The sequence below is a fragment of the Macadamia integrifolia genome, unplaced genomic scaffold (assembly GCF_013358625.1).
Source record: "Macadamia integrifolia cultivar HAES 741 unplaced genomic scaffold, SCU_Mint_v3 scaffold_260A, whole genome shotgun sequence".
Classification (NCBI taxonomy): Eukaryota; Viridiplantae; Streptophyta; class Magnoliopsida; order Proteales; family Proteaceae; genus Macadamia; species Macadamia integrifolia.
In genome coordinates, this window is record NW_024870658.1 from 108,820 (window position 1) to 130,166 (window position 21,347).

A 21,347-nucleotide genomic window follows, 5' to 3' on the forward strand; every position below is an offset into this window, starting at 1 on the left:
TAATGCTCCGTGAATAATACTTTCACGTGAAAATATTTACAACTAGAATCTTGATGAGACGCCTTAACGTTGGTGGGATTCCAAATGTGCTGGATAAATTTGCAGTCTATCAGGGAATCTCTGGCAAAATTATAAATATGCTTGATGATCAGCTTAATTGTCTATCAATTTCCAACAAATTTTTTTTTTTTTTTTCAATATGATTTTCCGATTGTCTATCGAGATATTCAAAAATTTCAAAAAAATTATTAATCTCAAAAGTGAACTTTTCTTCCCAATTTGTCTGACAAACAATTTGAGTAACAAGTTTTGTGAATTTTTGAATTACTTCTGCTTGGCATCATGGAGGGCTAGCATATCTGCTAATCTTTCCATATGTTGAAAAGTTTTTTCTTCTCAAGAATATTTGCCTTCCATGCTCCATGCTCCATTATGTCCTTTGTAATATTCTTCTGGAACATTTGGATTGTAATAGTCTGAAACTTGTCTAGCTTCAGATCTTTTAAGGAGACGAAGATTCTCTAATCTCAAAGCATTTTGTATTTTAAGAATCTGGCCATACGATAGCTCTTCATATTCTTGACTTTGGCAGTCCTGAAGCATTTTTTGAGTCATTCCTTTGCTAGGAATTTTTTGTCATCTTTTAATGGCAATCCTCCCTGTGTAGATTATTGCTGTGCTGCTGAAGTACCTTCTTGTCTAGAAGATTTCTTCACTGTAATCCAACACTCTTCATTGGACATGACAACTATTTATCTAACCTGGATTCCTGCTTAAATAATCAAGTAGAAAATTGTTAATGCATCTAGGGAACCCCGTGTAGGAGCAAATGCTGGAAAAAATTTCGCTGTTGCCGGGGTTGCGGCCAAGTAGTTGCAACCCTATGGTAACATTCAAGGCAATGGAATCCCAGGGGTAGGTTTAAAAATACCTACCTAGGGTGAATTTTTCCACCCCTACCCCTGCGAATTCTATTCCCCTGGCTGGTACCAGGGGTTGCAGCCACAGCAGCCATGTTTTGTTCCCAAATGCTGCTTGCGTTCAGACTTTAAAAATACCGACTCAAAACCCCATTCAGAAGGCCAAAATCTGAGAGTTCCAAAGCAGGGCAATACATTCAGAAGCCTGCTTAATTGCAAATGTACATCTAAGGAACACTGAAGATTAAACTCGTCAATGTATTCATTTCTTCCTGTCATTCCTTGCTCATTCCAACTATTACAAGTTCCTATACTGTCTCATGAACCAAATGAACTTAGTTACATCAGGTCCTTTCAAGATTTGTTTAGTGCCAAGATTGTTCCATAATTATGCAATTTTCAAAAATTGTGCATAAACATCTCCTGTTCATTTAGGAACACCAGAAACAACTATAACCAAAATTTTGAAGAAATGAACATAGAGAACAAAAAATGGAGGCAATAGGAGTGAATATACTTCGATGTTCAAATTACGAATTCGGGGCACACAAGTCTCATAAGAGCAATGGGCACTGTCTGATCACACCGTTCAAGTAGCTCGATCAATGGTTTGGCAAGTGGTGTGTTTTCCGAGCTGAAGAAGCTATGCAATATGCCATTGACTGTGTGGCGCGCCATCCTTGTGAGGATCTTAATGTAGTCATCCATTGATGAAAAGAAATCAATAACTATGATGACATCAAATTCCCCTATATCTGTTGCCCAAAGGTGCTCCTTATCAGTGACTGAGATCAATGTACTCCTGTCACTGCAAGCATTTGCAATAAATAAATGATTTTCAAGCATACATTTCACACTACTGTAGCATTCAAACAAAAGAACGCAGAATTTAATTTGTTAGGCCAAGGGTTTTTTCCCCTTTTCAGCCTGTATATTGGAAAACCAATATGTTGGAATTGGTTTTCCAACGAGTGGAGATTGCAAAAACAAACTAGTCAAAATCAAGGAATCCAACAGTAGCAATAGAAATGAGATACAAAGATCAGATGATTACCTGTTAGCTACTTGTGAACCGTCACTAATTGAGTCCTTCAAAACAGGATAGCCCTTGGCCTTCACAGTAGTAAGTAACATCTGGGCAGTGCTATCTGTTTCTACTATAAATAGGACCTTCTGTAGCAATGAGTGCATACTGCATGCTTGATCTAAAATTTTAATGCCCTGCAAAAATCATTAAAACAAGAAAAGTAGGGTTAATGGAACTGCTATTTCATGGCACCAGTGAAGACAGAAATAATCAAGTTCTCCTCATCAAATAATATGAAGCTCAGTTCGTAGGACAAGGCGTCAAGACCCGGACTCTTACTCCTGCAGGAATCACATGGCATTATCTATGTCAGCGATTGCTAAGCCAATTCAACGCTTTTAGAAACAGGGTGATGTAGATATGCACCCATGGAGCGATCCATACCCATCTAGGTATCCAACGAGAGATGAACCAGATCCATATTGAGTCCTTAGTCTACTAGGGTTTTAGTAGTTTATTTTATTTAGGAAACTAATATCTTTAGTTTATTTTATTCTGTTTATTTTGAGGAGTTGCATACATAGGACATAGTTAGGGCCCGTTTGATTTTTGTTTCTAGAAACGGTTTTTCCGTTTTTTTGTGCTCAAAAACAGAAAAACACCCCAAAAACCGTTTGATTTTTCTGTTTCGTTTCACTTGTTTTTGGAAATAGAAATAGAAATTTATGTCTATTTCTGTGTCTAAAAATAGGAATGGAGAAACAAGTTAGACTTGGTATTCTGTTTCTAGAAACAAGTGGGAGCGATAAAAATTGTGAAAAACCCGATACTTCACTCAACCTACCCAAACCCCCAACCCATTGTTGAAACTTCTCGCTATCCAAATGTGGCGATTCCAACCTGGTTGTGCGAAGCTCACAGTTTCGGATTGCCTTCATCCTTCTGAAGCTCATCTCCATGAAGCATAAATACAACTCCAACGTCATGCCTTCAGTCGTGAGTTGCATTCCTACAACGTCGTGCCTTCACTTATGTCTTGAACTCGACTACACTGTTGAAAACATTTCAGGAAATAGAAAATCAAACACCTTTTTGCATTTCTAAAAATAGTTTCTTAGCACAGAAACGGAAAAAACCGTTTCTGCTGTTTCTAAACACAGAAATAGGAGAAACAAAATCAAACGGGCCCTTAGAGTTGGTTTAGGATTTCTTTTCCTTTTGAGATAGTTTCCTTTTAGGATTTCTTTCCATGTTAGAGTTTTTCAATTTCCTATTTATATGCTTGTAATCCATTGAGAAATACAGATTGAAGAAAATATGAATTGAGTTTGAGTATTGAGAGCCTTAGGGCTGTGTGATTCTTCTCTCCCCCATTTCTTTATGCGATTTTCCATCTTCTCCCCAAGGCTACTCCATCATTTGGTATCAGAGCCGAAGGATCTCCATTCCCCTTCTTCCCTTCCATCTTCTTCCCTTCCCCATTCTCTGTTTCGGTTCCACCAAGATTGAGGAAAAAAAAATCAATCGATTCTGTCTCTCAAAATCAATCGATTCCGTCCATAGAGACAAAATTGATCCCCCTGGTCACCGCCCTCCTCTCTTCCAAGTTCCTGCAACCGAGCCCTTTTTAGGGTTATGACAGCCAAAAAAAAAAAGCAGCAACAAAGAAGATCGTCCTCCCTAGGTTCTGCCAGTAGCGACAAAGAAAAAAAAAGATGAAGAAGAAAAGAGAGAGAAGGCGAGAAGACGAAGAAGAAGAAAAGAGAGAGGAACATACCTAGTTCGATCGACTCCTCTGTCGAGCTTCCGCCTTTCTCCTCTAGTTCCATCTCCAAGAAGGACTCCCCTTTTTGTCGGTATTAAAACCCCACGATTCTTTTTGTCTCTTTTTTTTTTCTTTTATTATCTTTTTATTTCCAATAATACCCCTCCCTTCCTCCATTATCCCTTCTTTGTCCTATTTTTTGTCACTTCTAAGTATACCCTGCACCCACACGTGACACCCCTTTGTAACTTAAATTGAATTTTAGTATTTACAGTTCTGCCATCCCTGCAAAAAAAAAAAAAAAAAAACCCATTCTACCATTGCTCTTTAAACCTCCTTATTTACCATTCTGCCACTCACTCCTTGCTTTGAGTATTCATCCATAGTGATTCCGACAACCTAGGCGATGGATCTAAACCTTTTATTGGATATCCGTCAACAAATGTAATTGATCATAGAGAAGCTCGTGGACATCAAAACCCAAGTACACTCTACCTTCAACTATGTGATCTCAGCCATTGAGCAACAGGTAGACAAACCAGAAGATGAATCACCAGTCGTAGAAGATGAGATGGCACCGTTGGGAGTTGTAGATCAACTTGCGAAAAAATTTAAATCGGTTGATCTTTTCAATGAACCGGTCGATTTTATTTTCTCGAGTCACCACTTTACCCATGAACTTCGCGTCATGGATTTCATATCATTTGATCTTAGTTTCAATGGTGATTTCATATAGGCAATGATGGATGTTCATCGATTGGTGTTGATTCTCCCGTTCTACAAAACTTGTGGACAAGTTTTCTCAACATAGGGGGAATTGATGTAGATATGCACCCATGGAGCGATCCATACCCATCTGGGTATCCAACGAGAGATGAACCGGATCCATATTGAGTCCTTAATCTAGTAGGGTTTTAGTAGTTTATTTTATTTAGGATACTAATATCTTCCGTTTATTTTATTCTGTTTATTTTGAGAAGTTGCATACGTAGGACATAGTTATAGTTGGTTTAGGATTTCTTTTCCTTTTGAGTTAGTTTCCTTTTAATAATTCTTTCCACGTTAGAGTTTTTCAATTTCCTATTTATATGCTTGTAATCGATTGAGAAAGACAGATTGAAGAAAATATGAATTGAGTTTGAGTATTGAGAGCCTTAGGGCTGTGTGATTATTCTCTCCCCCATTTCTTTATGCGGTTTTCCCTCTTCTCCCTAAGGCTACTCCATCACAAGGCATTCACTTGACAGTAACCATTATGATGGGTATCTAAATTACCTAGGGTTAGGCATTCAAAAATCCCTGTGAAAACCAGGAAGAGACCAGATTCAACAGAAAAATTATGACAGAGGATCAAGAATTCAAATCTAGCACGAAGCTGGTTGAAGGTACTAACGAAAAGAGAAAAAAATATATAATGATTGAAGATGATCCAGCGGTCTGATTGCTCGATATTGAGGAATCCTACTGATGAAAGGATAACCCAAAACAGTACTCCAGATTCAGAAATATCTCACTCTACCAGAATTTATATTTTAAAGCGGTCAAAAAATGCTGGAACATTAATAACAGGAACGAACCAATAGCTGAAATCACAATCCAGAAAATAAGCTCAGAATTTCAGAAACTTATAATAGAAATATGATTCTTCTGCAATTGATTAAAAGATGGCATTTTGAAACCAAAAATTAAACCAGACTTCAGTACTCATAATCAGAACAGGTCTAGAAGGCTGAATAGAAGAGTATTAATCTGTTTCTCACATTCCGTGAATAGCCAGGACATTGAGGAATATCCAGAGAGGCGTTTTGGGAATCAGTCTGATTCTATCTGTTGTTCTTTGAAGAAAGGATCCCAAAGAATTGATCATTCTTTTAGCTGTTGAATCTTTCTTTAATTGATCAATGTGTGATATAATCGAATCAAAATGCCCTCTGAATTGATCAAAAGATCCTTTCAATTGGCTCTAATCCCTTACCTGAACGAAAATAGATCTAGAATGTGCAGGAGCTAGAAAGTTCAGAACTGGAATTTAGAAACAGAAAAGAGAAGAACAAGAACAAGTAAGCACTGACCTGCTCAGGTGACACTGATGAAGTGCAGGATTTATAGGATCCGGAATGCACCTGATTTATTCTGGAAATCCACCAGAATATCTACTGAATCCACAGCAGAGAATATCTGAGAATCTACCCAAGTTAAAGTCTGAAATCCAGATACTGTGAGCTGAGAAGCTTCTTTATTCATTAAACAAATTGTGGGGTAGAATAGCCTTACAACTATTTTATAGAGTTGAGTTTTAGCTGGTCTCAGACTCTAAAAAGGAAAGTAAAACACAACAGAAACTAATAAAGAAATTTCTCATGCATGGTCTGCAATAGGAGTTACCTGAATTGATTTGGACTCCCATAAAGGAAACCAAAAATAGGCTGGAACTTATAAGAACTGTCCCAGCATAACACAAGTAACTAAAGTAATAGAATAAAACATATATCATCCTAGAAGTAGCCCACTATCAGAGACCACAAAACCAATGGTTTAATTGAATCATAACTGCGTTCAGTTTTTAAGAACAGTAAGGAAAAAGGGATGATTTGATACAGCAGTGGGCCCTTTTTCTCTTCCTTCTGGCTAAGATCTGCTTCAATTCTCCCAGGCCTGAAAAAACTTGACCTCTAGTTTTGTCAAATCAAATAATCAACTTCACATGATGTGCATCCAGCTTCAGTCCATAATAAAACTCTGGCGGCTCACTGATATTAGGCATGTAAATCTTCAAGTCGTGGAGCTTTCTGTTCGAAGAACTGTGGCAGAATCACAAACTCTTTGTGATCATATTCACAAACAATATCATCTGTGAATAGTCTCTATGGAGTCTTACACAATTATACTACAAACTCTTTGTGCTCATCTTCAAAAACAATATCAACTGTGAATAGTGTCCCTATGAAGTCTTACACAATTATCACACCTTCGACCTCTTCATCCATCACCTCAACCTCCACTGTATCAATTACCTTGGTGTCTTAAAAATTATCCTCCTCATCGGTCTCAATTGACGGGTCCATGCATATAAGATTTGACACCATGAGTTGCCTCACCATCTTTACCCTCATGAGTGCATCATCATCAACATTAGGAAGACAAGGCTCACAACCTAAGTTTTATTTTTTATGTTTAGTTTGGTGTCTGTGATGAAGGGGCACACATGGTCCAACAGTAAAGGTACAAATGTTGTGACATGGTGGTCAAGTGGCTTGACATTCTCGGGGTAAGGCTACATAGTTCTCACCCCCCCGGGATCTCGCACATGCAGGAGCCTCGTGCAACGGGTAAGCCTTTTTGTTTGTTTTTTAGTTTGGTGTCTGTGATAGCCTGTTGGACAGTTTTTCCAGTCTGATTTTCATCTTTGATTTCTGGAGATGTGACCCTAAGCATGGCTACACATCAGTATGGACTTTTTCCTCGGCTAACCAGTGACACGATAGTGGCTCGATTGTATTTTGGTGGTGGTGGACAGATCTCTAAAATTTCTCATTTCATACCTTGTTGAAAAACGTTCGACACAAGCCATATAGCCGCAATATTCTTCAAAGATGTGGTACGACTACATGGACTGTTGGAATCCATTGTGTTTGATCATGCTATGAAGTTCATGAGCTATTTTTGGAAAACCTTGTGGATGAGCACTAACACAAAACTGAAGTTCTCTACTGCATTTCACCCTCAGATGGATGGTCAGAAGAAAGTTGTTAATCGAAGCCTCGGCAATCTTCTACATCGCCTTGTTCGTGATCATGAGAAGACGTGGCCTTCGATTCTTGATGTTGCATGTTTTGCCTATAATAGCTCTATCAACCACACCACAGTCACACACCCTTTGAGATTGTGCTTGGTCTTTAGGCTAGAAGACCCGTTGACTTGGTATCACTCCCCCCTCATGTACGGGAGAGCATTGAGGAGGATGAGTTTATTTAGTTTATTACATTTATAGAGGTTTGGAGATGCTCATCGCCACATTGCCATTAGTAATGATGCATACAAGGCAGCCGTTGACCGACATCACCATTTTGTCAAGTTTCAGCCAGGAGACTTAGTTGTGGTTCGTGTTGCTCCGGAACAGTTTACTCCGGGTACCATTCACAAATTGCACCCTTGTAAAATGGGTCCATTCAAAGTGCTGAAACGCATTGGCTCTAATTCTTATATGTTAGTCGCCACCCAATATGAAGATTAGCAACGTTTTTAATGCGGCCAAACTCACTCTATATGTGGGTCATCATTCGGACGTGGGTGATACTGAGCACGCTCTACAGCTTCCCCAGTTCACAACCTAGAAGAATAAATAGAAGATGTCATTGATAATAAAGTTCGCTACGGTATGGGGTAGCAGTGGTTAATACTCTTTTCTGGTAAAATGGAAGGGAAGTTCTGAACTTGACTGCATGTGGATCCATACTGATGGTTTCCTACGCCTCCACCCAGATCTATATGATATATGTCCATCGTCGGAGTCGAATGTTTCTAAGCCGGGGGAGCTGATGTAGTCAGGTTCTTGGACCAGAAATATAGCCGCAAGAACCTTAGGAACCAGGCCCCTCACACTCATGGTTCGATGGACTTTTGGGCCAAGCCCATGCAGCTAGGTGTCATTCTGGTTCACTCAAAACCAGATATGGGGACAGTTTATTTTGTAAGCTTTGTTTAGTACTTACTTTTCATTTTGGTTAAAAGTTAGGATATTAAGTTGTCGTTTAAGTTTTCTTGCTGTACAAGTCCCATAGTTGCTTTGAGGGGACTTTCTATTTTTTCTATTTCCTATTTAGTTGCTGGACAGACCAGCCTATAGGCCTTAGTGTATCTTCCCCACAATTTTAAAAGTTGAAAGCTCTGGTTTTTACCAAGTTCTGTGAGATGCAATGAGGTGTGATACCTTGTGGCAGTGAGAGACAGGCCAAGGTTATAGGTGAGAGGCCTTGGTCATACCCACGCCCCCGCCCCCACACCCCCCCCCCCCCCCCCCCAAAAAAAAAAAAAAATCCTCTTCCTCTTTTTCTTCTCCATCAATTTTCTGGTTTCGATTTTGTAAGTTCTGCAACTTTCAAGCATCAGACAAGCATTCCACATACTATTGGAACTGCTGGAGTTTCTATTCATATTCTTGAAGGTTAATCCATCGAGTTCCAGTGGAGACAAGACTTGAAGATCAGTTTCCCATCCTTGGGGCTCCCTCACTGGTATTAGAGATTTTCTGCAGAGAATTTTGAGGACCTGAAACTCCAGATCCAACCATCATTCCAGCCCACCTTTTGACCGTGTAGTACCCTTCAAAGGGTTCTTCTTTGATGGTAGTTGCAGCGCCATATGAAGGCTGAATAAGCAGGTTCTGTGAGTTTCTATTTTGGAAGATAAGTTTCTATTTTCTTATCAGACCTGTAACTCTGCGTTCAACCATCACTTGGAGCTGAAATTTTGAAGGGACCATCCTTTCAAAGTGTTCTACCTTCGACCACAACAATATCCCCATATAAGCCTGTAGTTGCTATTTCGGGAGACTTGTAATTTTTCTGGTTAGAAAACCCCTACTGTTGCTGTTGGCAGCAAGCTGTGGTTTCTGTTTCTCATCGTGTTTGTGTTTTTTAAGGGCTGTAACTGTGACTTATAGTTGGGATCAGATCTGTGATAACCGCATTAGTAATCCATTGTCTTGAGGACTGTTTATTCAGTCATTTATATTGCTAAATAGGGATGTTTAGCTTACTGTTTGGGCAGAACCTGTGATCCTATGGTAGGTTAGGATACTGGTGTTTGTTAGTACCCTACCTTTATATTACAATGCATCTCTACATGTCGAGCTTTACTACTGAACTGAAATCTCAAATTTATTTCTCCATCCTATGGACTCCATGGCCTAACACTTTATTTATAGAGCAGTAACATACTATGATATGAAATAAAAGACTACAAACTAATCAGGACACTACCTCCACGCAAGCTCGGTGCTGGCTAATGATTCAGTGTCCTAAAAGACAGGAAACCAAGTGCACTTCATAAAAACTCTTAAAGAGTGTACCCCACTAGAAGATCTTCACATTGGCAATATATCTGAATATAAAACATCCTAAATAGCCCCCACAGTAGTGACAGATCCTAAGAAATAGGTTCCTCTATATTGGGCCCCACTATGCTGGATTTTAGGAAGTCCACAATCTACATCACATATCCAATAATCACATGAGGTAGCAAAAGAGCATTTTCAGGTGCTCCAGGGTGGCAACATGCTGGCACATCAAATAGTATGTGCAAACAACAGTTTGTGTAATGCAGGAATGCAAGAGCTTTAGAGCTTTGTGAGTGCAATTCTGGTTGTACAGATGGAGTGTACCAAGAGAAAGACATTAGTCTCGGTAGCGAAAAAGGGGCAACTAGGATGTCTGCATCACAGAAGAACATCTACTTCCCTTCCATTCTGCTGTCATTGGCAATTTGAGCTGAAAATCTGAAGACATATATTCAGATGACAAACGATACCATTTTAGTCAGCTAGAGGTGATGTGCACATGTAAAGAGGTTTAAGGTTCAATGCTCGAACATTAAGTACAAAGTACTCGTTGGATAATAACTTTCAAGAGTCAACATGGTCTTTAACGAATTTGGAGGTGAATTATTGTAGCAAAATATAGCTTTAAACAAGCACACAATCAATTCAATTAAGTTATTTCTTTGTCATGGAATTTGTTTGCTCATGTGGGGTGATATGCTCATATTTAAACCAAGCCAAAGCATATTAGAAAGAGGACTGTCCATCCTCAAACTTTAAAATTCTAATTTATTCACCCTAATCACCAAGCAGACATAGGAAAGATACAGTTTGGATTTTTTGCAACATCAAGAGGAAGGATCTCTTACTGTAGCGGACACATCCTTAAATTTGTTTCCACCAACGGTCATAGGCTTCTAGAATCAATAAGCCAACTTACAAAAGCATAATACTATAATCAGATAACTTCAGTAGTTTAACGGAAAACCTCAATATCTAAAAGCAATATATCTTCTTCCTTAAAATGATACAACAACCACAAAAAACTATAGAAAAAATCAACAAGACATAATATATGAGACTTTAGTCTCTTGTGGTAACACTATCCTATATGCTATATATTGAAGGGTGTATGTAGAATGAGGATTTGAATTAATTAATTTACAAACCTCTGATAACTTCCAAAAGCATAATACTATAATCAGACAACTTCAGTAGTTTAAAGGAAAACCTCAATATCTAAAAGCAATATATCTTCTTCCTTAAAATGATACAACCACCACAAAAAACTATAGAAACAATCAACAAGACATAATATATGAGACTTTAGTCTCTTGTGGTAACACTATCCTATATGCTATATATTGAAGGGTGTATGTAGAATGAGGATTTGAATTAATTAATTTACAAACCTCTGATAGCTTTCCATCTTCTGAGGCAGATAAATGTATGGACTGAACAATGCATGCACTTTGACTAATTATAGAGTTGCTAAGAGATAATCGACTGATTGGTCCCACCAAAAGATCTTGCACGACTGAAGAAGAGGTATGTCCAAAGCAATTACCGAAAAGTACTGTTTGGGGATCTCCAGAAATGGATTGTCTAATGGATTTTATATTATCTAGAAATTTTCCCTCAACAAAAGCTTCGAATCCATCTACAACCTGTGAATGACAAAAACTGAATTATGAGCATATAACAGGAACCAGAGGTTCAAAGAGAAATGTAAACCATTGCTTTTATTTATTTATTATATATATATTTGTTTTTTTTTTTTTTTTGTTGGAGGGGGGGGGAAGAGAGGAATGGACTACAAATTTATAACAATTAAGGAAAAAATATGAGTGCAATGCAAGGTTATCTTCTATACTTGTTGCAGTAATTAATTGTGCACTGCACCAAGAATGTTTGATTCTACACTTACACAGGGAGCAAAGGTCAGCAACAATATGTGACAAGATGAGGAAAGTCAATTCATATGGTTTGGTCCTAACAGTGAACAACGACATAGACTACAGCAATGAGACGGAGCTGTGGAGCAAGTTGAAGGTCTTAAAAATAGTGGAATGCAGAAACTGATTTGTTGAAGTAGTGAGAAATTCATAGTGCTTATGATTTAACAGACGACATACTCAAAATTGAAAAGTACTGGTGGATCAGAGCCTGTGGTCAAGACTGACAAAATGCAGGACCGTCAAAAATTGGTCTTATTTTGCTAGTACTTGGTTATGGTGTAGTGTTTTTGTCACACCCCGTTCACCCTGAACCGGAGCGGTGACCGAGTTAACACCGGTTAACCCAAACCTGCCAGGATCATCAGATACTGTATTCCACCACAGCATACACACACTAACATCAATTCATCATATCAGCGGTAGACTAAGTTTTACCTGTAAATAATTCCCATATACTTGATACCCAATTGGTAATACAATAAATATATACATTTGGGCCCGAAGGCATAATATATACACAAAAAGAATAAAGTTCAAATATCAAGTATATACAAGAATTAACCAAAATCATCAGAGTACACAGCTCGGCCTCAGAACTGCTGTCTCGCAGCACAGCTCTCACACGCGCAGTCTATGCCGTGCTCAAACTCCTCAGGGGTCCACCAGTCCTCATCAGGAAACTCGACTGCGGGACCCACCCCCTGCTCCTCAGATGCATGACCTGCAAAATCATCTAAAAAGGGGTGTACACGTGGAATGAGCTCACTAGCTCAGTAAGCAGAGAGGTGGACCACACACAACAGTCCACACATCACAACACATCATATGCACTACATGCCATGCAAATCATTTTAGATCACATACACCTAATCAACATTACTAAGTCTTTGGTTTTTAGTGCTACTACAACCACAGTGCGCGTATACTCCGGGTACGAGCCGCGAACTCCCTCCCGCGATACGCCCATAGGGCTGTTGGAGAAGGCCCACCGTGAGTACTCGGAAAAATAAAGACAATGCCGTCCACCGGCTCTCAACAGAAATGTAAATAAATTAAATGACAGTGCTGACTCCAGCAATTTAAAAGCAGTACGATTGGCCCTCTTGAAATACCACCGGGGTTGCCGGCTGTCCTACACGACTCGCCGGGTGTAATGCCTAACCGCCACAGTGTCCGACAACCGCGACCCCTGCTTCCCCCCAAATGGCAACCCAACACCTCAACCCCTGTTGGGAAGGGTCGTAGCACGGGATGGTGAGAATCCTAATACCGCATGCTCCTATATGCAGTACGACTGCATAGTGCCTCCGTGTCCCATACCACGGGCCACCAATGCATTCGTTTCCAAGCCGACCACGGCATCTAGTCTATCAAAGCATTATGCAACATGATGTCCACATTCAACATATAACATCTCATTTAATTTTCAATTGAAAGTAAACATAGCATATATGCACATCAATGAGTGGAATGACTAATCTATATAGCATATTCATGATGATATGACTAAATTAGATATAGTTATATGAATGCCAAACAAATGCCTTGAAACAAGGCCAAACGTCCTCTCTCCACTTACTTGTAGCGCACAAGGATTCCCGCTCGGTACGGGTGAGATCCGGAGCGAATCGGGAAGGCTTTGGTGAACCTAACGAAATTGAGCGGGGTTAGTACTTCACCATTTTAGAATCAAAATTAATGAAATCCGACGTCAAAATCGTGTTTAGAACGTCGAAAGAAGGTCCCACGTCCGATTTGGGCTCAATCGGACCTAAGAATCACATTCTGTCCACTCGGGTGGGTCACTCAGGTGGGTTGTCCACCCACCGGTCCAACCCGCCGGTTTGGGACCGGCGGGTAGGGACCCGCCGGTAGGACCCGCCGGTCCTACCCGCCGGTTTGGCCAGGGACCCCCTGGTCCTCTCGGGTGGGTGTCTCAGGTGGGTAGGGACCCACCGGTTGTACCCGCCGGTTTTGGCGGAAAAACCCCAGTTTCTTCTCATCTTCCTCCATTCCTTGGGGACCCAAATGGGGCTTTTCTCCACCCATTCTTCACACCTTTAAAGTCCTATAGGATGGTTCTAGCTTAGATCTAAGTTAGATTCAAGTGAGGGGAACCATCTTACCTTCTTTGCTCAATAATGACTTCAAACCCTCCAAATCACTTCCAACTCACAATGCTCCTTCTACCTTGTCAATATCTCTTCAAATCCTTCAAGATCAACACATAAATCATCTATTAAACCTTAGATCCATCATTTCAAAGAGTGTTTACAAGATCTTAAGAAATCATACTCGAATCAAGGGTTTAAAGCTTGGGTATGGTGAATGTTCATAAAATCCAGCTTTTCTTACCTCCAACTGTAGATCTCGAGTTGAAGATTACTCTCCCGGCACCGGAATGGCAAGATCGAGCTTCGGCGCCGCTGAAATCCTTCCTTTCTTCTTCTTCCTTTCTCCTTCCCTTTCTTTTTCTCTCTCCTCTTTACTTTTCTCACCAAACGTACGAGGGTAATAAATGGAAAGAAAAGAAGTCATAAAGCTTATATACTATTCCTACTTAAGTGAATAGTGATGGATGGGTCACTCAGGTGGGTGGGTGTACCCACCTGACATACCCATCCAAGAGTCAAAACTTGGGATTTTGACCGGGCTCGGACCTCGGCTCGGACCTCACCCCAGGCATACGATGTAGCATACGTATATACCTTAAAATACGGATATAATACCTGTTTTATCCGTACATAGCCTTATGGTAGGTGCACGTACACGGTTTGGGCACTCCCGTCTCTTCTGGCACTGGCTCGGACTTGTCGGGCCAGCCGGTGTTTAAGGTCACCCGTGCCATCATAGCCCATAAGGAACTCGCTCTAACATCCTCTGGCTCGGTTCCTGCATGGTTAAACCGGTTCAACCACGAAATCAGACCGGGTTTAAGAAGTGGGATATTACATTACCCCCCCTTCTGAAAAATTTCGTCCTCGAAATTGCGTACCTGGTTGATCAAAAAGATGAGGGTACTTGGCTCGCATTTCTTCTTCTACCTCCCAAGATGCTTCTTCAAGTGAATGATCAGCCCATCGCACCTTTACATAGGAAATGGAGCGGTTGCGAAGGGTTTTCACCTTCCGGTCCAAAGTTTCAGCTGGCTGTTCTGTGTAGGTCATATCAGCCTCTAGGTACCCTGGTTCCACGGGTAGTACATGAGATGGATCATGCACGTACTTCTTCAGCATGGATATATGGAATACATTGTGAACATTTCCAAGCGAAGGTGGCAGGGCAAGCATGTAGGCTACTGAGCCAACCCGGGACAAGATCTCAAATGGTCCCATGTATCTTGGGCTCAACTTTCCCTTTCTGTGAAACCTTTGCAAACCTTTAGTAGGAGAGATCTTGAGAAATACCTTTTCTCCTGGCTGAAATTCAATCTCCTTCCTGCGGATGTCTGCATAGCTCTTTTGACGGGACTGAGCTGCTTTAATCCGTTCTCTAATAACGTCGACTTTGTCACAAGTCATCTGGATCATCTCCGGTCCTAACATTCGACGTTCACCTACCTCATCCCAATACAAAGGAGTTCTGCATTTTCTGCCATATAACGCTTCATATGGAGCCATCCCAATTGTAGCTTGGTAACTATTATTATATGCAAACTCCATAAGAGGTATATATTCTTCCCAGCTGCCACTCATCTCCATTGCACATGCCCTGAGCATGTCCTCTAATATCTGTATGGTTCGCTCCGACTGACCGTCCGTCTGTGGGTGAAAAGCTGTACTCAAGTTCAGTTGCGATCCCAGGGCACGCTGCAGGCTTTTCCAAAATCTGGAAGTGAACCTTGGGTCCCTATCTGAAACAATGCTCACTGGCACTCCATGTAGACGCACTATGTTGTCCATGTAAAGTTGTGCTAGTTTGGCCATGGAGAACTTGGTCTTGATAGGAATGAAATGAGCAGTCTTGGTAAGCCGATCCACAATCACCCATATCGCATCCATTCCCTTAGGTGTACCTGGTAGTCCGGTGACGAAGTCCATTGTAATCCTTTCCCACTTCCATTCTGGTACTGGGAGTGGCTGAAGGGTACCATAGGGTCGATGCCTCTCAGCTTTCACCTTCTGACAGGTAAGACAAGTCGCCACATACAAAGCTATGGTGACTTTCATGCTTGGCCACCAATAACTCTGTTTGAGGTCTTTGTACATTTTGGTACTTCCTGGATGAAGTGAGTACTCGGAGCTGTGTGCTTCTCTCACGATTTTATCCTGTATATCCAAATCATCGGGTACACACAATCTGTCTCGAAACATCAATGCCCCATCACTGGCTAAAGTAAAATCTGGGTCGTTCATTGTTTGGTCTTGAACCTTAACTCTGATCCGCTGAAATTCAGGATCCAAGGGTTGCTTCATTATCACTTCTTGCCTAATTGCCGGATGCACCTGTAGAGCCGATAAGGATACCGTCAACCATTTAAGGTTTTCTGGTTGAGGTTCAAGCTCTAGGGTTGCCCCTTCATACAAGAGGGTTTCATCCATTAGCATCGCCTCTTGCACAAGTGGTGAGCTGACTGCTAAGCATGAAAGCGACACAGTCTGTGTCTTTCGACTCAATGCATCTGCCACTACATTAGCCTTGCCGGGATGATACTGAATATCGCAGTCATAATCCTTCATGAGTTCCAGCCATCTTCTCTGTCTCATATTCAAATCCTTCTGGGTGAAGAAGTATTTCAGGCTCTTGTGGTCACTGTATATCTCACACTTCTCCCCATACAAATAGTGTCGCCAGATCTTAAGGGCAAAAATGACTGCAGCTAGTTCCAAGTCATGAGTAGGGTAGTTCTTCTCATATTCCTTTAGTTGTCGAGATGCATATGCTATTACCTTACCGCGTTGTATGAGAACACAACCCAAACCAACTTTGGAAGCATCGGTATAAACTGTCATCTCACCTGTGCCTTCAGGAATAGTCAGCACCGGGGCAGTCACCAACTTTGCTTTTAATTCCTGGAAGCTCTTCTCACATTCCTCTGCCCAGTCGAATTTCACACCCTTTTTCGTCAACTTGGTCATTGGTGCTGAGATCCGAGCAAAATTCTCGATGAAACGCCGGTAGTATCCAGCCAAACCCAGGAAGCTTCTAATTTCAGTAACATTCTTGGGACTTTCCCATTCCACTACTGCTTTTACCTTAGCAGGATCCACTTCGATTCCGGCTTTAGACACTATGTGCCCCAGGAATCCAACTTGTTTAAGCCAAAATTCACACTTGCTGTACTTGGCAAACAACTGTTGATCTCTCAATCTCTGTAACACCATTCTCAAGTGTTGAGTGTGCTCCTCCTCGTTCTTGGAGTAGATTAAGATATCGTCAATAAAAACAATTACCCATTTGTCGAGCACATCCTGGAATACTCGATTCATTAGATCCATAAATGCTGCCGGCGCATTGGTTAACCCGAAGGACAACACTAGGAACTCATAATGGCCGTATCGAGTCCTAAATGCTGTTTTGGGTATATCACTACTCTTTATCTTGAGCTGATAATAGCCGGACCGAAGGTCTATCTTTGAAAATACTCTGGCTCCCTGCAACTGATCAAATAAATCATCGATGCGTGGCAATGGATACCGGTTCTTAATGGTTAACTTGTTCAACTCCCGGTAATCTATGCACATACGCAAACTACCATCCTTCTTCTTGACAAACAACACCGGGGCACCCCAAGGTGAAACACTTGGGCGAATAAACCCCTTTTCCAATAGTTCCTGCAACTGCATCTGCAACTCCTTCAATTCAGCTGGTGCCATCCTATATGGAGCCTTTGATACTGGAGCTGCTCCAGGAGTCAAGTCTATGGCAAACTCCAACTCTCTGTCAGGTGGTAAATGCATCAGATCATCTGGGAAAACATCGGGAAACTCTTTAACCACCTTTACTTCTTCTAGAGGTGTAACTCTTGCATCAACATCGAGTACTGAGGCTATGTAACCCTGACATCCACTTTCTAGTAACTTTACCGCTTGAAGAGCGGAGACCAGAACCTTCCGCACTCTTTTCATGGTATCTGCTCGGTATACCCACTCTTTCCCTTCGTCATCTGTTACCTTAATCAGCCTTTCCGCACAGATCACATTAGCTCGGTGAGCCGACAGCCAATCCATACCCAATATAGCATCAAAATTCTGCATATTGAACTTAATGAGTTGCGCATCAATGTTCTTCCCACTAATCTCCACCGGGCACGGTCCATACACTTCCTTCAGCTGTGCAATCTTACCAGTAGGCATACTAACAATCATTCCCTGGTCTAGGATCCTGGGTGACATCCCAAGCTTCCCTACAAATCTCTTAGATGCGAATGAATGAGTAGCTCCTGAATCAAATAAAACATAGGCTGGTATGCCCGATATGGGTAGGATACCTAATATAACAATGTATATAATTTCAGCAAGTCATCAACATTAATCATAATGAACTTCTTAATTAAAATGTACCTGCTACAACTTCTGTACTAGCCTCAGCTTCCTCGGCTGATAAGGCATACATCCTTCCCTGCGGTTGACTGCCTCGAGGCAAGGGAGGTCGGTAAGCAGAGGGCTGACTGGAGGGCAAGGCTGGTCGGGACCGACAGTCTTTCGCATAATGCCCATAGGAATGGCAGTTGAAGCAACGAATCTGAGACGTCGGAACTGGAGCGGGGCCCCTCTGCACTTGACCCGATGCAGATGAAGGTCGAGGTGGCCTTGAAGCTGTAGGAGCCACACTAGTGTTCGGGCGAAAAGAGGTTGAACCCGAACCACCAACTGGCCTAGGAGGATAGCCAGATGGCCTATAGGGCTGCCTATACATAGGCCCCGAACTATATGATCCACGGTATGCCTTGGAGGAATTTCCCACATCTGGGAATGGATTTGATCTCTTCCACAGTCCAGGAGTGAGGGACTGTTCACCCTTTTGCTTATCTTCCATTGTTTTGGCCTTCTGTACAATCTGGCCATATTCGGTCAAATCCAAGACTTCAAGCACCGACCCAATAGATGCTTTTAGGCCTTTTAGGAACCTTGCTGCCTTCTCTTCAGCTGTTCGTATATGCCTTGGGGCGAAATGGAACAAACTTTCAAATTGTTGCTGATATTCAAGAACAGTTTTACCTCCTTGAGTTAAGGCCATGAACTCAGTCTCCTTCCGATCTCTGAAACTGCGCGGATAGTGGTTGTCCAAGAACAACTCCTTAAACTGTTTCCAAGTAGGTTCTGGATGAGCAGCCATTAATATAGGCTTGGAAGCTTGCCACCACGAATTTGCCTCTTTCTTGAGTTGTAACCCAGCACAAATGAGCTTCTGGGCATCTGTGCACTCAAGCACCTCAAATATCTTCTCCAATTCTTGGATCCATTGATCCGGTTCTAAAGGATCACTCCCCACCTTAGAGAATACCGGTGGTAAGTTCCTCTTGAATGACTCTACCACCCTTGACGTGTTGCTCGTCGCCGGGAAGTTAGGAGCATAGGCAGGATAGTAGGCATAAGGATGAGGCATCCCATGCTGAGGAATACCGAATGGTGGGATTGGAGGTGTACCCACTGGTGGTCCCGTTCCTGACCCTACAGGTGGGTCCTGCGGAGTGGGCACCCGGGGAGGTTGACCCGGTTGAGAAAATTCCAACTGTTGCTGGATGGCAGTCATAAATGCTTGCTGTTGTTGAAGCATTTGTTGCTGGAAAGCTTGTTGGGACTGCTGAATTATTGTAGCAACATCTCCCGGTGTAATGACCGGTGGTGGGTCCGGGAGTGCAGTTATAGGTGGGTCCCCATGTGCCCCACCCTGACCATGGGTCTCTGCAGGTAGTGGAGGTGAGGTATGCCCCACAGAACGGGCCCCTCTGGAATTTCGTGGTCGACCGACCCGACGAGGACCCCGCGAGGTACCTCGGGCATTACTACCGGATCTAGTACGTACCATCGTATTATTGTACCTGGAACATATCACACACCATATTGATTAAACACCATAAACTGATTTAGGCACACAATCATATGCCATTATATGAGGTGTTGTAGTGTATGATAGGCTGTAATTAGTCATAGTTTAATTCCAAGATACGGGCGAAGTCCACATCATGCATGCTAATGGTCCCACTCGACCATAGCCCATTGATCAGAGGACTAATTTCCACCATAAAACCAATAAAATCACAATAGGAGAAGAGAAGGGAAAAGAGAAAAGAAAAAAAAAAAATTTCAAAATTTTCAATTTTCCCTTCTGCCCAAACCGGTGGGATGAACCGGCGGGTAGGGACCCGCCGGTCCCAACACCCAAACCGGCGGGTGTCACCGGCGGGTGGGGACCCGCCGGTCTTGGACCCGCCGGTCTTGGCCGATAAAGCGAAAAACAGGGCCTTTTGGCCCTGTTTTGTTTTGTTTCCTTCACTCTCTTCTCTCTCTTTTTCCTTCCTTTTTCTCTTGGACGATTTTGGGAGTCTACTCGGCGCTCCAACTCACGATTCCGCTCATCCACACGGCGCTTTAGTGAAGAGTTAACTCGTCTTCATCCAAGTATGTTCTTCTTCTTCTCCTTTTTCCCAGAATTTCAAATTTGGGTGAAATGCTTGATTAGGATTTGCTTTCTAGGCTTTCTTTCTCTATTTTCCACTATAGAAAAGTATTATCATGTGTTTGTGATGATTCCATTGTGCTCATTTGTAGTTTATAGGAATCATCCCACTTTATTTGGAGAGAAACCCAAGTTGATGCCCTAGGTTCCCAAATTTGGGGTTTCTTAAATCCTTACTGTTTTGCTCAAATTGACGACTCCTTTGTAATGCATTCCGCTTGTTTTACGCTAGATATGCGTTAGATTTCATTGAATCATCTATTATGCTTGCAACCCCATGTATTTCCCATGAAAATTCCTATTTTGGCATTGGTTTCCTTGACTTTCATCCATACTTGTGCTCATGGAGTTTCATAGTCCTTTTTGGGGTATATTCTTGAAATTTTATCATCCCATTACTATGGCATTTCATTCTAGACCTAGGGTTTCAAGCTTTCACTCCATTCTATTGCAATTTGCTCAATGAACTTGAATTCCCCCATTTCACTCATGCCTATTGCTTTTGCTGTCCTTTGCTGTCATTTTACTGTTTTGGCACGTTTCCATGCGTTGCCATCACCATGTTTCATGTCATAAGTTTTCTATCCTTCCTAGATCGTTGCCGTTCCCATTTTGCAGAAATTGGGTTTTGAATTTCCCCTTCTTTAATGCTGCTGTCTTTTCTTACTGTACTAACCCAACTTTCTTTGCTTATTGTCAGGATGTCTTCACGCACCGGCAGAGGACCATCTTCCTCTGGTGTTTGACGCAAGACCACCGCTTCTAAGCGGAAAAGTGCGGAGACCAGCACTTCAGCTCATCGCACAGGGAGACCTGCACCTGCTCAGTCTGACCCTTCAGACTACGATGAGGAGCACTTCACTAGTGCTGAGGCCGCAGCCAAATGGCCTATCTTCCTGAAGGGGCCAGTATTGATGGAAAAGACCGTGGTAGTCGAGGACTTCCACAAGGCCCAGCTTCAGGAGAGGTTCTCAGCATTGGGCTGGGACACTATTCTTCAGGTGGACCGACCGTGCTA

At 41.9% G+C, this 21,347-nt stretch overlaps 1 protein-coding gene across 2 annotated transcripts in view; it reads right to left on the reverse strand.

Annotated features, from left to right (window-relative positions):
- Positions 1-1,158: 1,158 nt before the first annotated feature.
- LOC122071548 (probable ATP-dependent RNA helicase ddx5) overlaps positions 1,159-21,347 on the reverse strand; it is a 28,237-nt gene continuing 8,048 nt past the window's right edge. Inside the window, exons 5-7 of one of the 2 annotated variants that reach the window (XM_042635918.1) lie at positions 11,162-11,416; positions 1,975-2,141; positions 1,159-1,722 (exon numbers count right to left, since the gene is read on the reverse strand). In XM_042635918.1, coding sequence (XP_042491852.1) covers positions 1,446-1,722; positions 1,975-2,141; positions 11,162-11,416 — 699 coding nt within the window. In that variant the 3' untranslated portion in view covers positions 1,159-1,445. Of the gene's footprint in view, positions 1,729-1,974; positions 2,142-11,161; positions 11,417-21,347 lie in introns of both variants that reach the window. The other variant, XM_042635917.1, reaches the window with a different exon arrangement.